Raw genomic sequence first — 19795 nt, 5'->3', positions numbered from 1 at the left:
GCCTGCTCACTGATACCACTGCTCAATCAATGAAACAAGTCAAAACCAAACAAACTGAATGAGTGGTAAGCCAAGAACAAATCTTGTTACCAGTTGAGGTTTGTTGGGGGCGAAACAAACCATGAGCATTATGTGCGAATTGTGCCACAAAATAAAACCTCAGAAACTACTTGCTACCATCTTCAGAAAAACAAGATCATCAACATAAACTGAGATCCTGATTAATCTTAGGAAACATGAAGCCTGTCTTGCCATCAAGCTGCATTTTTTTTAAGGAAACAGTCTGAATGTTAAGGATACTATCTGACTTTTCTTGCTAACAGCACAACCTCCAAGTTAGGATGTACGCAATGAACAGCAAAATATATAAACTTATATAAAATTAAGAGTATATATTTTTTATAAATTAAAAACCAAACTGTCGTTTTAACAGCATCTACTGTTCAAACACTACTCTGCCTAGCAAGAAAACAGCTTGCTGCAATTGCTTTGAACTGCAGTTGGCAGTGGCTCTACTATTTACTTAACACTTGCTCAGTCAGCAATACAAATGGCGCCTCAAATCTGAGAGAGTCCACCTGTCCATGAACGTTCATGATCTTTATAGCCAAACATGATCTCCATTGCCTTAATATCAACAAAACATCTTGGCATTCAGCTGAGCTAGGAGCAACCACCACAGCAGCACATCACAGAAATTCTAGGCAGTGAAAGAAGAATGTGTACTAGGGACAGGAAGGAAAAGATAAGAACAATGTCCTTGTTAACATTTGCATTCTAAGTGTATGCTTCACTCAAGCCTGGATAGGATTGGCTAGGATAGAAGTGGCTTCAGAGCTATATCTAAAGTAGGTAAGAAAAAAACTTCACTTTTTGAACACAGTAAGCCTATAAACAGATACACCTAGTTCACATTAGGTGTGAAAGAACAATACTACCTTCAAGCAAACAAAATGTGTATATTGTGGAAGTTGTTGTACCTTTCCTGCTGGAACATTTTGTTTTTCTTGAACTCCTTTTTTCAGAGTTGCATTTTTCTAAAATGAGCATTTCATCTGCAGCGAAGCTTCTAGATGGCTTATCACTTTCCTCTTCTTGGCAAGAGGATGAGTAGTCTCCACTGTCCTCATTATTATTAATGTTGTCCTGCTCAACCTTTCCCATGGTGTTGTCACTGCTTTTCAGAGTGTTCTGCTTGCTTCCATTAAGCTGATTTTCATTTTCATCTGGTGAAGAGGCTAAGCAAGCTTTGACCTTTTCCACAAGTGTACTGGTATGAAGTAAGTCTTGTAAATTTAACTGCAGGTCATTTGTAGGAGAATTCCCGTCATCCATTAGAGCGTTCCTAGAGTGAACTTTATATTCATTTAGCCCAAACGATTCTCAGCTCTAAAAAGATAAAGAGGTTGAGTATTTTTAATAATGACAGCAGCAACAACAATAATAATCCAAGTCATGTTTTGACTACCTAGCTTTATAGCCTTGTATTTAAGCACTAGCCTGATTACCATAGGCAATCAGGAACTGCATGTAAATGAATTAGGGTTGCCACATCTCTGGTTTTCACCTGGAGACTCCGGTTTTGGGGATCCTCTCTGGTTCTCCGGGTGAGTCACCTTAATCTCTGGACTCTTTGCTTTCAATTTTTAAAAAGTAAGTTTCTAGGTAGTCTGGTTCAAGAGATATACACCAAAACATCAGCTGCCCCCCTGCAACTTCTGTAAGAAGCTGGCTGCTCTAATCCCTGCCCTTTCAGGTTTTTAGCCAATAAGTGAAGTCAGAGCTGTGATTGACAAGAGATTTGCTGCCCTCCAGGCAAGAGCCAGAACCCAATGCAAATCTTGAAAACAGTTTGCTTTTCCTGTTTCTTGGCACATCAGAAGTTAATGTGTTATACTTTTCTAATTATAAGGAGTCAAGCAAGTTTAAATTTTACTGGGCTGTTGAAGAGGGCAATTTATTTGTCTAGTTCATAGCCTGTTTTGAAAACCTTCCCAATATGACATTCTAATCCATTACCCACTTTCTGGGAATAAAGCTGCAATGTTAACCCACATACCTGGGAGTAAACCCCACTAAAATCAGTAGGGCTTACTTTTGAGTAGACATGGTTAGGATTGTGCTGTAAATCAATGAGACTTTTGAGTGAAAGTAGCAAAGGATTGTGTTGTAAACCTTTCTCTCCCCCTCCAATCCTTTTTTTAAGCAACTAGGCAGGGCTTACTTAGAATTATTGTTAGAATTAATTATCTGTCCTTCTCCCAAAGGTCAATGCTTTTATTTGGTAGGAAACGAATACTTTTTTTTTTTTAAATGTTCTGCAATGACCAACTGGTTTTGACAATAAACTATTATATAGGGTATGTGTATTTTTACATCTCCAGTGTGTATATGGAATCTTTCCAACAACCCTGTGAGGTAGAGTTGGAAACCAAGGCAGCTCACAACAAGAAATAAATCCATTTAAAATCCAATAACCATAAAACAAGTATAAAACAGTTGCAAACAGCTTAAAGTGGCAAGATTCTGAATTTTGGATTGGGTGAATAAAGTTCCTTATCATTTGAGGTTGCAATTCTGTGCATGCTTCCTTGTTTGAATAAATTAAATACATTGGGACTTGCTTCTGAGTAAACATGCACAGGATTGCACTATGAATACAGGTTGTATAAATAATAAACATATTTGAGATGCATGCTTATATAAATATTTCTTCAACTATGTTTCAATATGTATCTGATTTTACACTATGGTTGTACACTATTATTTCCTCTACATTTTAAGTGTGGCCTACTTGCTTGGAATTAATGGTCCCCCTCCATTGTTTTGACCCTGAGGGGCAGATTAGGCTGAGAGATGGTGAGTAGTCCATGGTCACCAAATAAACTTTTACTTTTCCATTTTAAAAAAATAATTAAAATGATTTATATGCAGACAGAGTTTATGAACTAATGCAGATCCACACAATACATTTAAAGCACATCCAACCCGAATTTAAAGCACATGACGTCCCCCAAAGAATCATGGGGAGTATAGTTTCCCCCTCACAGTTATAATCCCCACCACCCTTAACAAACTAAAGTTCCATGATTCTGTGGTGGGATTCATGTGCTTCAAATGTATGTTGAACGTGCTTTAAAGGCATGGTGTGGGGATCTGCCCTAGGTATGCTGTGCATTCATTAGTGAATTGAAAAGAGCAATTTTAAAAGATAATTTTTAAACAGGGGAAGGGCTGTAGGTCAGTGGCAGGGCACATGCTTTCCATGCAAAGGTCCAAAATGCAATCTCTGGAAAAGACTATTGCCTGGAATCCTGGAGAGCCAATGCTAGTCCATGTCATCAGTACTGAGTTAGATAGTACCAAATGGCCTGAGTCATATAAGGTAGATTCCTTTACTCCCCAAAGAGGAAAGAGACCTAAGGGCAGGGGCGTAGTCGTCTGGGGTCTCGGGGGATCTTAGATCCCTTACTTTTTTCAGAGCAGCATCCCAGCAGAGTCCCTATGTCTCCAGCATCCTATGAGGCCATCAGCACGGAAGGCAAATGTGTTAGCCACTGAGATGAATCTTCTAACATGCCTCCTTGTCCTTTCCTGCTGATTGAAGCCAATCAGAGTGAAAGAAGGGGAGTAAGCCACTGAGAAGACCCATTTCAGTAGTTAAGGCTCTCTCCTTTCACGTTTATTGGCTCCTAGGGATGTCTGTTGTTGTGGAAGAAGGTATTAACAAGGATCTCATTTTCAACCCAGCATGAATAAAAAGGAGTGTGTGGCTGTAACTATCATGAAGGGACCCTACACTTCTGAATTTGCCACTAAGCCACTGCTCAAGGGTCACAGTGACTCTCAAATTTATTTATGTATTTTACTTGCAATATTTATATACCACTTTATTGTAAAAAAAACCTTTATAGAAGGAATTAAAACAATAAAATTATTGGCAAAAACAGTTAAAAACAGGTATTTGAAAACATTCAAAATAATAAAACTAACAATGAATAAAAAACAGATAAAAAGCAAAACAGCTCTTACATGCCTGGGTAGGCTTGCCTAAACAAAAAATGTTTTAGGCAGGTGTTGAAAAAAGTACAATGAAGGCACCTGCCTAATGTCAATAGGCAGGGAGTTCCAAAGTGTAGGTGCTGCCACACTAAAGGATCTGTTTCTTATAAGAGCAGAACAAGTACTATGTGGCACCCATAACATGGAAAGCACACATTGAAATTGGCCTGGTAGCAAATTGGCAACCAGTGAAGATTTCACAGCAGAAGTATTATGTGCTGATAGGGTCTCACTCATATCAGCAGTCGTGCCACAGCATTCTGTACTAACTGCAGCTCCCAGGTCAGGCTGTGCTGCATGGGGATTTCTGTGACCTTGGCTGACTGGCTGTCAGGATTTTTTTTTTACTTTTGGTTAGGATCCCTGACTGGTTGTGGGATGCTGAGCTTTCTGCCTTACTCATAAGAATCTTGTGGTTGGTATCGTATTGCATTTAGGAAATCATCACTGTCTTTTGTTTTTCTTTTCTATTTGCATTTCATTTATCTCTGACCTCACTCCCTTACATCCATAAAAGCAGTAATACACCTGATGATACACCTTGTTGTTTGCATGATGGTTTGTTTCTTGCCCAATAGTGGTAAAAGAGAATTCACATATTAGGAAGTGTGGCTTCAACTGCTGTTGTTCCCAAGCTACTGACTGTGAAGGCAGACTAAACCATGTCAGCTATTACTCACTGGAATTGGGTTGGCTGTCAAAGTGAGTTTATAGCAGCCCACAGCGTAGGCAGAAAAGGTAGAGAATCTTCTTAACTCTTACTCATTTCTCAAACCTCTCTCTGCAGTGAAGGGTCAAGTCTGTAAAGAGGTTTGGAGCAGCCATGTTAAAAGGCAGCCAGGGCATTCCAGGCAGAGATTGCCAACCCTGCTTTGATATGGATATCTTTGCAGAGGATCCCTAGTCAAGCCTTACCAACGCACAATCCTAACCATATCTACTCAGAGGTCCTCAAGTCCTCTGGAGTTCTATGGGGCTTAGTACCTTAGTAAGTGTGTTTAGAATTGCAGCCTTCAGGGGCATCCATCCTTACTCCTGAGTGCTCCCATCTAACATCTTCACAACACTAGGCTCCTTTCTTCGTACCTTCTGGTGATTGGTCTGGCCTCAGGGCACTCAAACCCTTCTTGCCAGAAGCAAGTAGGCTAGATTAAGTGTTCCCAACCCAGGCTCCCTAAACAAGTGAGAAGGAATGATACTGGACCTGGGAACACCCTCATTCAGCTAAGATTTCTATCTTATTTTCAAATTGGAAACTTTTTTTGTTTGAGTGGTACGCTCCAAGCAACTGTGGTTGATGCTTAACATATCATGCTTAATGAGATCACTAGGGCCCCACCCGTGACATCACTAGAGCCCACCCTTGAAATATCAGGGTTTGGGATGTTTCTGACCTGGCAACCCTAAAGTGAATGTAGGTGATGAAGTGGGCTGGTAAAGGAGGGATGGAGTGCTCTGTCACTCCTCTGCATCCAGCAGAGAGATCTGGCAAGGATAGCTCTAGAACTGAAGGGGGCCTGGCCAAAGTGATATCTGATGGGCTCTGTCAGTGGGACCTGGTAGTGGCAGTGGTGACAGGGAGCAGCAGTAGAGTTAGGTGACAGTGGTGGTGGGAAAAACAATTTTGGTTTCACACAATGCCTCAAACAGTTGCAGGAATTAGCTGTCTTGTGCTGCTCAGAGTACCAAGCCGGGGGGTCGGTGGGAATTAAAGAGGCACCAGCACAGGACAGCTGCCCAAGGATGTCATGTGGTAATGCTGTCTTGGATCTCGGTCCCTCTTCTGCCAGTCTCCAGCAGGCACATAACATTTTTTGTAGGCTAGCAACGTTAATGGGATTTTTTTTAACAAGGCTAATCAAAGAGGTCCAGAGTAAGCTAAATTGTGAATTATCATTTGCAGAATTTAATTCAAGAAGGATAGCATTTCAGTTGTGAAATATCACTATGCTTTGGAAGCATGAAAAGATCCTCTCTTGGAAACTAGAACAGTTCATTCAAATAAAAGCTCAGAAATATGCAAATGTGTATTTGTTAAAACTGTAAATTATCTAGATTAGCCATATCTATCCTCTAATTGAAAATCTGGTATTTAACAACAAAATGTCTAGCCAAAGAAAGAGCCTCCATATAATTGAGAAAATTGTGCTAACAGCCCTAACATTTAGCAATTAAATGAATTACACATTTGAGATGTACTGTACAAACCTTAAACATCACAACTGCTATCATATGCAGGCATTGGCTTTCACAGCTTTTTACAATGGAGGAAAATGAAGAAGAAATACTTAAATGATTGCCTAGCAAACAGGAAATCATGTAGGACCGTACTTAAAAACAACTGAACAGCTGTGGTCTTTTGTTACACACTTCAAATACAGTGTGGTATAGTGGTTACGGTGTTGGACTGCCACCTGGGAGATCAGGGTTTGAATCCTCACACAGCCATGAAGCTCACTGGGTGACCTTGGGCTAGTCACTGCCTCTCAGCCTCAGAGGGAGGCAATGGTAAACCCCCTCTGAATACTGCTTACCATGAAAACCCTATGCATAGGGTCGCCACAAGTCGGAATAGACTTGAAGGCAGTCCATCATAATCAGATAAAAATGGACGATATCTATGTAAAACATACCCCAAGTACACCTAATGAAAGCAATGAACATCATTTTCAATGGGTCTTCCCTGAGTATGACCAGTGTTGGATATCGCCCGAAAACAAGAAGACTTCTTTATATATTTATTTACTGACTTATTCAAAGACTAGGTAATTCAGGAAACAAGACAGCAGAATCGGGCAAACTGCCTGTTACCAATATAGCACTGTAAAACCCCAACATGCAGAGAGATACACTAGCAGATATGGGACACTCCTGTCAGTGGGAGCTTAGTTAGGATCTAAGCCTTTGTTTTTAATTCGGTAAAATTATTCCAAATTTTACAGCTACTAAAAAGCTATCTTCTCACTTCTAACCAGAAGTTGATAGTATCCAGTTTGTATCTTTTATTTCTTTTACTTTTAGCCTTCCTGAATCTAATTCATATCCCTCTTTCTGTATTACCGCTCCTAATATACTTGTAGTGTTCCAACAAAGCCTTCTAGTTAGCTAGAAGGGAGACTAACATTTCCTGCTGAACAAGTGAACTGCTCAAGCTACCCTGTCACACATGGGTGTTGTTTGGTAAATTTCTTGTGCTATTAGCAAGGATGATTTAGCACATGCAATTTCCAGTAAACATACTCATTAAAGCAGTTTGTGCAACATTATCATAACATCATGATGTAGTAGATCAACATGGCTACCAGCATTTTTTTTTACTTTGGAGAATGCAAAATTTAGGCATCTGGGATATTAGAACCAGAGGAAAATGACTTCCTACTACCTAATGTGGGGGAAAACATATCTTCCAATTACTAGGTAACACTGCCCTCTTTAACTTCTATTCACTCTTCACTACTGCATTGCCTAAAACCATCTATAGGTTTGGGTTAGGTTTTATTATTATTGTTTGAGATTTTTAATGCTCTAATGTAATTTGTATGTTTTTATGTTGTACGTCACCCAGCGTGGCTGGATAACCAGCCAGATGGGCGACTAATAAATTCAATAAATAAAAAATAAATAGGTTACATTTAATAGGGCAAACCCTGAGTGACTCAAACTTGAGCGACCTGAGACTGTGCCTCTCCCCCCACGGCTAGTTCCTCCTCTCCATTGTGCCCACCTGCTCCCATCACAGGGGCGGTGGTGTGAGGACTCCCTGCCTCACATAAGGTTAAAGTTTTTCACTAACTTTAATTCTCGTAGCAAATGGCAGGAGCACAGACACTCTCTCAGAAGTGTCCCTTCCTCAAAATGAGATACAGAGTGCCTGTGCCACTGCTTTTTCAGTGGTGGCTGGGAGGTAGGGAAGAAACTGAAGCAGTTACAGCAATAGTAGCGGCAGCTGTCCCACAGCCACAGTTGTGGTGGGCAGCCCTGCAAGTTAACATATGGGAGGACACGTACAATCTGCCACCCCTCTCCTATCCACTGCCTGAAGAGTGTTGCTCAACATGGCTCATGAGAAGGCCAGCCCTAGTGACAGGTGAAAATCTTTTTATTTACCCAGGCCTTTTAAACAACTGGCATGTTAAACATGCTGTGTAAGTTGTGTTTTATCTTGTAAATTGTATTTTTCTCGGACAGAAAGATTTTCATGGTACATTTTAGTAGATATTTAAATATGATTTTAAGTTACTGTCTTGTATTTTACTTCCGTTTTGTAAAGCTGCCCAACATAAGTTGATGAGTGGTCATATAGATCCAGTAATAACATAAATAAAAGAAGTAGTTCCAGCATGCTTTGCTGCAACCCAATACATATTTGCACCATGAATGGTCTAGCCCAGCCTTTCCCAACTAGTGGGCCACCAGATGTTGTTGGACCACAATTCCCATCTTTCCTGACCATTGGCAATGCTGGCTGAGGCTGATGGGAGTTGTGGTCCAACAACATCTGGTGGCCCACTAGTTGGGAAAGGCTGGTCTAGCCTAACTAAGTCAACAGATCACTACCATTCCATCTAAAGATTGTCAGAGATTTGCAGAGTGGACTTTTTAATGACACCCAGCAGTATTTTCCCTTCCCCCACCTTTATGCTTAACACCTAATCTCAAGATAAGTTCTAGAAAACTTGAAATTTTGCTTATTACTTTGTGATGTTGCAGTTGGTTCCAATACAGCATTAACCTTCTTCTGTTTTAGTCTAAATATATCAAGCAGTTCTTACATATTTCCTGAACAATTATGCCCTACAATATCAGTTATTATAATGGCCTGTTACATGGCTGATTGGCTTTTTGATGATTGGCTATTCATATGACACAGCAACAATAGCAGTCTACTGGGATGGCGGTAATGTTCTCAGGAGGCATGTCAATAAGGACATTTCAATAAACAAATACTTTCATTCCTTCTCTCTTATCAAAACAGTACCAACAGGGAGGGTTTGATTATGGATTAAAGTACATGAAGGACATTTAAGGAAACTTTATATTCTGAATCCAGTTTAAGCTAATGAGCCATGACAGAATCTATGGGGAGAAGAAGAAACATCTGGCTCTTGGCCTCTCCCCTGCATAACAAACCTGCTGAAGACTAACATTTGACATCTGTTGTTTCATATGCTGATTATTTTTATTTTTTTATTTTTTATTTAATTACATTTCTAGACCGCCCTATAGCAGAAAGCTCTCAGGGCGGTGTACAACAAATAAAATCACAATTAAAATATGAGCAAGTGTGAAAAATATAATACAATTATAAAAACATTAAACATGATAAAAATCCGAAATAGAATTGCCATTGAGTTTATAAATTAAAATCCATATTAGGTTTAAAATTAAATTTAAAATGTTTAAAAAGCCTGGGCGAAAAGGTAGGTTTTTACCTAGCGCCGAAAAGATAACAAAGAAGGCGCCAGGCGTATCTCGTCTGGGAGGGCATTCCATAGTTCGGGGGCCACTACAGAGAAGGCCCTAGATCTAGTTGTTGATCTCCGGGCCTCTTTATGAGTTGGGACCCGGAGAAGGGCCTTCGACGTCGAGCGTAGTGAATGGGTAGGTACATAGCGAGAGAGGCGCTCCACCAGGTATTGCAGTCCGATGCCGTTTAGGGCTTTATAGGTAAGAACCAACACTTTGAATCTGGCCCGGAAACATATCGGTAGCCAGTGCAGCTGCGCCAGGACAGGTGTTATATGGTCAAATTTCTTTGTCCCAGTGAGAACTCTGGCCGCAGCATTTTGCACTAGCTGAAGTTTCCGAACCGTCTTCATAGGTAGCCCCACGTAGAGTGCATTACAGTAGTCCAATCTAGAGGTTACCATAGCATGGATAACTGAGGCGAGATTCTCCCTGTCCAGATAGGGTCGTAGTTGGGCTACCAGCCGAAGCTGGTAGAATGCATTCCGTGCCACCGAGGCTACCTGAGCCTCAAGTGACAGGAGCGGGTCTAATAAGACCCCCAAACTACGTACCTGCTCCTTTAGGGGGAGTGTAACCCCATCTAGGGCAGGTTGAACATCAACCATCTGGGCAGAGGGCCCTCCCACCAACAGCATCTCAGTCTTGTTAGGATTGAGTTTCAGTTTATTAGCTCTCATCCAGCCCATTATCGTGGCCAGGCAGCGGTCTAGTACATCAACAGCCTCACCTGACGAAGATGAAAAGGAGTAGTAGAGCTAAAGATCTTCATAAATATCAAGTGTTCTCACCATTCTACATATAACAAATTTTTGGTAAAAATCTTTATAAGTTAAATCAACATATCTGCAACAGTTACTAACAAATAAATTAGCTCAATCCTCCTGGCTAAAATATTTAGCAGGAATATCTCAGATTATCCTGACTAATAATCTTTCCTAAAATAGGATTAATCAATAAAGTGTCATTTATACTAAACTGTACTACACATATATGTGTAAACACAAATGAAGCATACAGTGTTTGAACTGCTACAACACTAACTACAACACAACACCACCTTCATAAAATTAAGAATAGTTTACAATAACCGACAAACCTAGGTCATCATTATAAAGAAAGGAACATTCAACAGGACTTTCTCTAGGGTTTTTTTTTGCTAGTGGGTGTGGAGAGATGTTGGGGAAAAAGAATGTTTAATGTCAGGATGCAAAATCTCTTTCCATTCTGACTTTCCAACAGAGATAATTGCCACTCAGTGCAGCTGCCCCATAATGCAGCCGCTTTAGTAGTTTCTCTCATCATGAGATGATTGTGTTAAGTACAATCTCATTAGTGAGTTGGCTCACTATCAGACAATCTTTTTAATCTAGCCTCTTGACTGTTTATGTCAGCTGGATGCTTTCTCTCCACAAAGGAATGCATTGAGAGTACAAATTATAAGCTCTTTGGGAAATAAGCTCCTCATTTCCTTTCTCTGTGTTCTCCTGCCCTTGAATGTGAGTATGTAAATCTGGAGCTTCCTTCAAAATGTAGAAAACAGCCAGCAACAAATTTAATTCTAATTGTGTCATATGTAAGTTGTTGATCTATGAAAATTGTATTGTCTTCAAACTATGGTTAAATCCTAACCCTTATTATCACTGATGCAGATATAATGCTACACTATGGAGAAGGGAAGGACTTTGTGAAGAAGGAGGGCCCTATGGTCTGTTCCCAATCACTTAACCAAAGGTGGCAGCATGTTTCTCTGGGTCTTTTCTTGTGCAGGACCATGGGGTGGGGAATCAAAACACATACCACAGAAGACCTCATTAGAAGTATTTCATCATCTGTAGTAAGAACTGGATTAATACCCAATTATTAGCGAGCTATCAAAACCAAATCTTAATAATTTAAACCATTTTTCACCAATCCTGTGTCCTCCAGATGTTTTGTTCCACAACTCTCATCATCCTTGACCATTTGCTATACTAGCTGGGGCTAACAAGCATTTTAGTCCAAAACATATGGAGGGCACCATTTTGGGAAAGGTTGATTTAAAATGTATGTAATACTGTGTGTGTCTGAAGTTCTTTAGATCACTTTTATCTAGGATTGCCACTTCTTACTCTAGGTGCTGGGGACTGCCTTATTATACAGCCACAAGAGTGGCTGTATACTATAGCCAGAATGGATTTTTCACATTCTATCATGTTAAATTGAAAATACCCCCTATGCCATTCTGCTGCTTCCCATAAGCACATTTCAAAACAAAATCTTACAAAACTTAGTCCTGAACTCAGAAACACTTGCTTAACAACCCTTTATGTTTTAATGGCGATACACAGAACACTCAGAGAGAATCTAGAGTTCAAAGTGTAAAACAAAAGAAAAAACATCCAGAACCCTGTTGGACTTTTTTCTGTCAGTGGTCCCATAATTTGTTGAAATTGATTAAAAATCAGCCATGGTCACAGAGTACCTGTAATTCTATTACTGACCTTGCCTCATACTCTGACTTTCATCTTTTGCAGTTTAAAGGTTTAAAAAAATGCATGGGTGATTTTTAATTAATTTAAGAAATTTAACATTCAAGTCTATTATGTCGGGCATGCTCAGTAAGAACAAACTGTCAGTGTTCTAAAAGCCAGACTCACAGCTCTTTGGCTTGGCTGATCAGGTGGCCACAGCCATTTATTTCACTTTAGACAGTCATGGTTTCCCCCAAAGAAGCCTGGGAAATGTAGTTTGTGAAGGGTTCTGAGAGTTGTTAGGAGATTCCTATTCCCGACAGAGCTCCAGTGTCCTGAGTAGTTTAACAGTCAGCCCCTCTTCTGGGCACTGCAGGTCTGTGAGGGGAATAGGGCATCTCCTAGCAACTCTCAGCACCCTTCACAAACTACACGTTTGCAACACAAAAGGCTGTCTTCACAATCATATGACATTGACCAATAAAAAGGCTTTGAAATTAATAAAAAGAAATTTGATACAGATTTCTAAGATGAATAATGAAAGAAATTAATTTTCTAGGGTAGATTCTCTTTAGAAACAGTAGTAACACAGGAAAGAAGCAAAGTAAGACGAGCACCAACAAACAAAAAAAATATTTCTCCATCTTTGGAGATGGCAGGTGTTGCCACCACTCACCATATGCTTAGAGGCACGTTATCAAATTCTTCCAAGCTACACAGGAAACGGATTGGATTGTGAAAGACCAACCCAAATTGTGTTTGCATTTTGACAAATTTGTAGGGCAGTACAATATCTCAGAGAGGTCAGGTCTCCTGCTCCCCAGTGCATTCAATATAGCTGCCCAATTTCCCTGCCCATTCTTACTGTGATCTTATCATCCATCCTACCTCCATTAATACATGAGCAAGTCTCCAAGTGGTTATCAAGCATGCATGTGCCCCTAACAACATGCTACACTAACAACCATGTCTACACGTGTACCTATGGAGGTATGATATTTTGAGATCTGTTATCCAGAGTTGTGACATGCCACAAAGTTGTTGCACTGTACACTTATTAACTTCACTTGGAGGAATTAGCAAAAACCATCAACTCCCAATTGGGATACAAAATAAAAAGACGTTTATTGTTGGAAGCATCAAAATTTAATTTGCGCCTGTAAGAAGTAGTTATGGCCATCAACTTGAATGGCTTTACACAAGGCTTAGACAAATTCATGCAGGATAAGGCTATCAACTGTTACTAGCCACAATAGCTATGTATTCCCTCTACTGTCAGAGGAAGTATGCCTCTGAATGCCCATTTGCTGGGAATCACAAGTGGTAGAGTGCTGTTGTGCACAGGTCCTGCTTTTGGGTTTTTCATAGGCATCCAGTTGGTCACTGTGAGAACAGGATGCTGGCCTAGATGGGCCACTGACGCTTATGTTCTCAAAATGGCTTGAAAGAGTAAAAGGGATTTTGCAGCTTGAATTACAAAAATTCAATAATTATAGAAGAGTACATGGTTAGTTAGAATAAAACTTATATACAGGCTACCCAAACTCATATTGTCAGCTCACATGTACATAGCTTCTGACAGAGAGAAGCAGAGTGGAGAAGTGGTACTGTTGCCATATAAGGAACAGGAAGTGGTGTCAGACATACCTGGAGAATGCTTGTTTGCAAATGGCACAGGCTTGAGCCATGCAAGAGCAGAAAGATAGCGAGATTTAAGAAATTGAGATAGACATGGAAGAAGTGAAACACTAACAATTACCTGTTTAAGGAAAGGAGGGGGGAAACCAGAGCTTGGAAAAGTTACTTTTTTGAACTACAACTCCCATCAGCCCAATCCAGTGGCTATGCTGGCTGGGGCTGATGGGAGTTGTAGTTTTAAAAAAAGTAACTTTTCCAAGCTCTGAGGGAAACAATGCAGGTTTCCAGAGTTCCACCACGAGCCAAGAAATATACCAAGGTTGTCAGAGGAGCTTGGTGCAAGTCTTTAGGTGTAATCCACAGTCTACAATATTGAGAGGCAGACTATGGATTATCCAGAGTACTAGTGATGATTGAGGGGGACAAAGGTAGGCACACTTTTGTAGATTGTCCCTGAGCCCTAGCCATGTAGTCTGACTATCCTGAAGAAAATAACAAACATTGAAAAGAGGCGAGGAACAGAGCTAGCTGGATTTGGAGTAGCCTTCTCTTGTGGAGGTTCCATGGAGTGTGAGCAGACCCAAGCAAAATTTGGAGCAGCCTGAGTGAGGAGATGACAAAGACTCAGGGTGGTATTCAACTAACTTGTCCCATCAACACAAGGTTTATTACTAGCACAACGGGACTCCCCCTGCCCCTCATGGGCACACTGCACCCTCCCCAAACTTGTTCTGATTCCCTAGATCAGATTTAGGGATGCATAGGGGCAGGAGAAGTTCCACTGTCAAGCAGAAATTCTTGCACTGACAGAACTACGTATTGGGTGCTACGTTGGGATACAGCCCCAGACAATGTAGTCTCTTAAGGACAAACAATTAAAGGTTGGTATTAGAGGGGAAAGATAATTTGTCTGAAGCTGAGATGAGGACAAGATATTTTAAGACAAAGGTGGTATGTAAAGCAACTGGAGGTAGGACATTACAGGCTTCCCACAACAGTATGATTAGGCAAAAGTGAAGGTCATGAGTTAATCACAACAGAGGATCCCAAGTCCACGCCATGTTTCTACTTGAGTGACAAAGCTGTCACACATGCAAAACAAAGACAGAGGAACATAACCTTATTTGGTGGAAATGAGCACTGACTAGGTTACCAGTAGGATAGTGCCAATTGGAAGGATACTTTTGTCTCATCAGGGCTAATTAACAAGCAAGATAGAGGTGCATGCTTATATCAGCAGTTGGCAAACTGATCAGGTGCATAGTTAGGCTTTAGCATACATCCAGAGTTCTTGCTCATTTCAATCCAAAGAAGACTAGTTTGCCTACTATCAATGAGCCTAGCCAATGTGCATCCCGGTTTGCTTCCTCTGTCTTGCTTGCAAAGAGTCCACACTCATTTCAGTCACCTACAGAGTAAACTAAAGGAGTTTTGGGGCACATGCAAAGCACCAGCTGAACTGAGCATCTCTGTGACAATGTATGCTGCATAACAGTGAGGGAGGAAGTAGGTGAAGCTGTGGAAGGAATGTGTGGGGGGAGCAACTGCTGCCTTTTTTGTGGCTTCACCTTTAAACATCAAGGGCAATGTCCAGTTGTCTGAGGTAAGAAGTGGCATTGGGATATAACCTTGTTCCCTATATAGCTGAAAATTATCTACTTTTTCATTTTGTTTGATGAAATACACTGACAGCTCAGCAACTTCCATATCAAAATTAATCTTCTCCAAAGATACCACTTTATTTTCTTTCAGCATTTAAATTTTACACTTACTGAAAGTAGAGCTCCGCCTTTATTGTCTAAATACCATCATTATATCTTCTAAGTTTCAATTTAATAAATAAATAAATAAAATGGAGTTCTGTAGACATAATTGGAATCATTGCCAATTCCCTACTTTTTGTTTAGCTTTTAATCATTCTCAAAAACCATGACATATTGTTTCAGTAAACAAAGCATTTTTTGCAACAGCAAATACTAACTTTCCTTATGGCTAAGTACTTATTTTCATTTTTAAACAGCGTCCATCTGTTTTTCTAAACACATACTCAAATTCGTATTGAACACAATCCTATGCATGTCTACTCAGAAGTAAGTCTCACTGTGTTGAAGCTAGGTGTATTAGAAGAGGATGAAATACATGGGCAATAGGATCATTCCCAGGGCCAATAAACCATGGTTTATTAAGCCAGGATCATTACATCTGAACTGGATGACAGACTTGAATCTTAGTAAACTGGAATATTTCTCATCCTTCAAAGATTCTAAAACATTATGGCCTGGATCCTTTGCACTGATGACAGCATCTAGAGTTCAAAGTTCTGGTCATGGGACACTCCCACCAGCAGAATAGGGGAGGCAACCTTTGCCGATTTCTCCTTCCCTCCCAAAATTCTGCTCTAGAGGGAGGGGAACATCGGCAAAAAATTGCATCCCTACCCCTTCTGCCAATGACAGCTTCTACGATATTCAAAGCCTTCTACAAATGGAAGTCCTACCATCTGTTGAAAGAACACTTAGGATCCAAGCAGATTATTATGAAGATAAAGTGAGGAAGGTAGTAGGACTACTATGTATACTGAGCTTCTAGGATGACAGGATATGTAAAGAAAGAAAGAAAGAAAGAAAGAAAGAAAGAAAGAAAGAAAGAAAGAAAGAACAATAACAACAGGGAGAGGGTCTTCAATTCAAGTTACATGTCCAAGGCACAATCAAAGTCAGGCATTTTGATTATCACTGTTCAAAGTTTAATTCTATTTTTAATTGTATACTTTGTATGTTCTAATGGTGTGTTGTTTTTAGTTGTAAGCTGCTCTGAGTCCTATTGGAAAAAGGGTGGGGTAGAAATAAAGTTTATTATTATTATTATTATTGTCTCTCCATCGAGTATCATGACACCATTAACAGAGTGCAAAGCATACCAACGTTTTTGGGTAAAAATCCTAGCACACTATTCTTCAGTCACAATAAAATTACTTTCTGTCATATTGGAGGGGCAGTGTCCTTCCTACAAAATTAAGCAATAGGGTAGACACTATTTTCCTGGGTTGATCATCCCAAACAAGAAAAACATGCCAAGTGCGTAACTTCTGAATTTCTAGTGGAGAAGTCAAGTTTAGGTCAGTTCCAGGAATGCAACCTTGATGGGCAGAACAAAGGGGAGTAGCTTGCACAGCTACCAATAGAGAGAGAGATTTAACAGGACTGGGAGAGGTGGGAAGAAGACAAGGAAAAGAACTGATGAGTCTCATACCAGGAATGCATCACTGGTCTCTTACTGGGAGGAAGGGCGGGATATAAATCTAATAAGTAAGCAAGCAAGTCTATTGGTAAGAAGGGGAAATGTATAGAGGATCAGGGAAAGGATCTTCTTGAAAGTCAGATTTTGGCTGAACTTCAGGAAAAACTTCCTAACTGTTAGAGCAGCACAACAATGGAACCAATGACCTAGAGAGGTGGTGGGCTCTCCAACACTGGAAGCATTCAAGTGGCAGCTAGACCATCTGTCAGGTATGCTTTAACTTGGATTCCTGCATTTAGCTTGGTTAGGGCTAGTGCTGAGAGCCAGGCCTGAAAAGGGAGGTGGCTTAGGCTGCAATCCAATATATGTCTACTCAGAAGTAAGCTCAGTTGGGTTCAATAGGACTCACTCCCAGGTAAGTGTTTACTGAACTGCAGCCTTAGAGAAGGAGGTTCCAGCCTAGGTCCCCACAGTTTACAGTTGTGACAGTTCCCATACTTCACCATTACTGATATTTTGCATCTGTGCAAACATAATAATGGGTTAACTGAATCGTTATTTGCAGAAGATCAAAATTATTTTTTTCAAGAATTTCTACAATTTCAACTGTTGGCAAAAATAGGTATTGTATAAACTACTGCCTGTTTGCCAAACTTACATAGATCAGCAAAAGAGAGTAAATTTCACATATATTATTCTAATTTCCCATGTGAAATTACAATATTTTCAGAAAAATAAGAAATGAATGTTAAATAAGTATACTTAAAATACACTTAGCATTTTTACCATTGCCTTGATCCTTACCTTTTCCAAACTGGAAAATGGTACTTACCATTTTTTTTAAATGGTTCTCAAACATATGCAAGGGCAAGGAGATGATGTTTTTAGGCACCAAAGAGTTAATACAGAGTTGTCTGGTATTTGTTCATTCTGTCAAAAGAAAAAAAAAAGGGGGGGAGAACTTAAATTAAAATACATCTTGTAATAAATGTAATATCTAGTGATATCCCTTCTTGGATATTGCCTAGAAGGGACAGGCTAGAAATCTAACCAACTCAAATGCAAAATATCCAGAATACAACGCTGATTAGTTTTGACGTCTTATTAAGGAGGGAGATAATTCATCCTCTTGATACATTTGGCCAAATCTTTTGACATTTTTTAGATATCAAAGAAATGGGCTCTGAACAACAGTCCATTCACAAAGAATTTGTATTCAGAAGTAAACACAGTATTTAATAGGTGCTGTACAGAAAAAGAGGCTCAATCATCGGATTACTGACAGAAAGCCCAAAACTTACACTGACTAATAACAACCCTGTTGAGTTTTATTTAATAAGTGTTGGAGAGATCATGGTCACAATATGCAGAACACAGGCATTTGAATAATTGGGAAAGCTTGAAATTTATTCAGTTTGGGGGATAGGCTATCTTGCTAGATAGGACAGAGTTAACCCAGTTTCCTCAAAAACATGTTACAAGTTAAATATTTACCAGTACAATTAGACAAGTAATACATATTCCACATATGACCAGTCTACCTAGTTTAAGAAAGCAAAGTAGATCATACAGCTGATTTTATTTTGTTTTTTTACTGAGAGCTCTGAATTTGAATCAGACTTATACATGACACATCACAAACAACTTTGAACGTTTTCTGTTTCAAAAGTAGTTTGCTATGTGACACTGAAAGTGAAGCACAAGCCAAGCGCTTCCTTGGGCACAGAAAATTAGGTTCCAGAATTCTTTGGATCTCAGCCTATAGCTAGTACCACTCCAAGCAAGCAAAGAGAAAATTCTTTTGTAAACATTTTGTCAATTGTATGGATACAGGTAAAAAATAAAATATCAGGGAGAAAGAGAAGCAGAAAAGCAAATATTATTTAGCCAGTATTTAGAAGGCTGCTAGTATGAACTAGACAATTAAAATTAAGGTTCTTCCTATGAACCTCAACAGCTGGTATAGTACAGTGGGGAGCCTAGCTGGGAGTCCAGTCTGTATTTGTTTTTTACATTGTAAACAGCCCAGAGAGCTTCGGCTGTGTATAGAAATTTAAATAAATAAATCATCATCATCATCATAGGGTAGCCATAAGTTGGGATCGACTTGAAGGCAGTCCATTTCCATTTTCCTATGAACCTCACTATGTCCTATATAATACAAAATCTATGACTACTATACTCATGCAGCTGAGCAACTGGTTGGCACTGCTTTAATTATCAATATCCTGTTGCAGTGAGATCTCATTTATAAAAACAAAGCTGTGCATTCAAAAGGGAAAAAAAGAAACACAAAATCAAACATTATGAACCTCCTGTCTATATAAAGCATTACTCCAACTTTTGATTCCCAGAGAGCTCTTAAAGAAACTCAACTCAGAACACCAAAGGTTGATTATATAAGAGGGTATGCTCTTTATACATCCACCTTTATATATATATACACACACACGCCATACCTCTGGCCCATTAGGGTAAAAACAGCGTTCCTCAACCCAATACCCTCCAGAACTTTGGAATTATAACTCCCATTAGCCCCAGCCGGCATCACGAATGGCCAGGAACAATGGAAGCTGTGGCCAAAAACATCTGGAGGGCACCAAGTTGGGGAAGGTGGAGACACAGTGATAAAGCACAGCAATCTGGGCAGCTTGCAGACAACCATGAAGAGACAATGTTCAGAAATATACACTCTGTTTAAAAATGTACTTGACAATTCTAACAACTTAGACTGCAATCCAATACACACTTACCTTGGAGCAAGTCTCACTGAACCCAGTGAAGCTTATTTCTGACTAGACATGTATTAGATTGCAGCCTTAGTTGTCATTGCACCCCGCTCACCTTTCCGGTTTTATTTAAATCCCTTACATCACAATTGATCTGATAAAGGAGGGAATACCAAGAGAACCCCAACACAAGTACTACATGGTCTT

General features: G+C 39.8%; 1 protein-coding gene across 3 annotated transcripts in view; it reads right to left on the bottom strand.

The window, feature by feature from the left end:
• CNST (consortin, connexin sorting protein) overlaps positions 1 to 19795 on the bottom strand; it is an 89844-nt gene that overhangs the window by 68444 nt on the left and 1605 nt on the right. For 2 of the 3 annotated variants that reach the window (XM_061624639.1, XM_061624640.1), the window contains exons 2-3: positions 17692 to 17789; positions 981 to 1389 (exon numbers count right to left, since the gene is read on the bottom strand). In XM_061624639.1, the coding sequence (XP_061480623.1) occupies positions 981 to 1335 (355 nt within the window). In that variant the 5' untranslated portion in view covers positions 1336 to 1389; positions 17692 to 17789. Of the gene's footprint in view, positions 1 to 980; positions 1390 to 17663; positions 17790 to 19795 lie in introns of all 3 variants that reach the window. The other variant, XM_061624641.1, reaches the window with a different exon arrangement.

This window comes from Rhineura floridana, chromosome 4, assembly GCF_030035675.1.
Source record: "Rhineura floridana isolate rRhiFlo1 chromosome 4, rRhiFlo1.hap2, whole genome shotgun sequence".
In the NCBI taxonomy this organism is placed as follows: domain Eukaryota; kingdom Metazoa; phylum Chordata; class Lepidosauria; order Squamata; family Rhineuridae; genus Rhineura; species Rhineura floridana.
The sequence above is the reverse complement of the archived record's forward strand: the minus strand, read 5'-3'. Positions and strand labels throughout refer to the sequence as shown.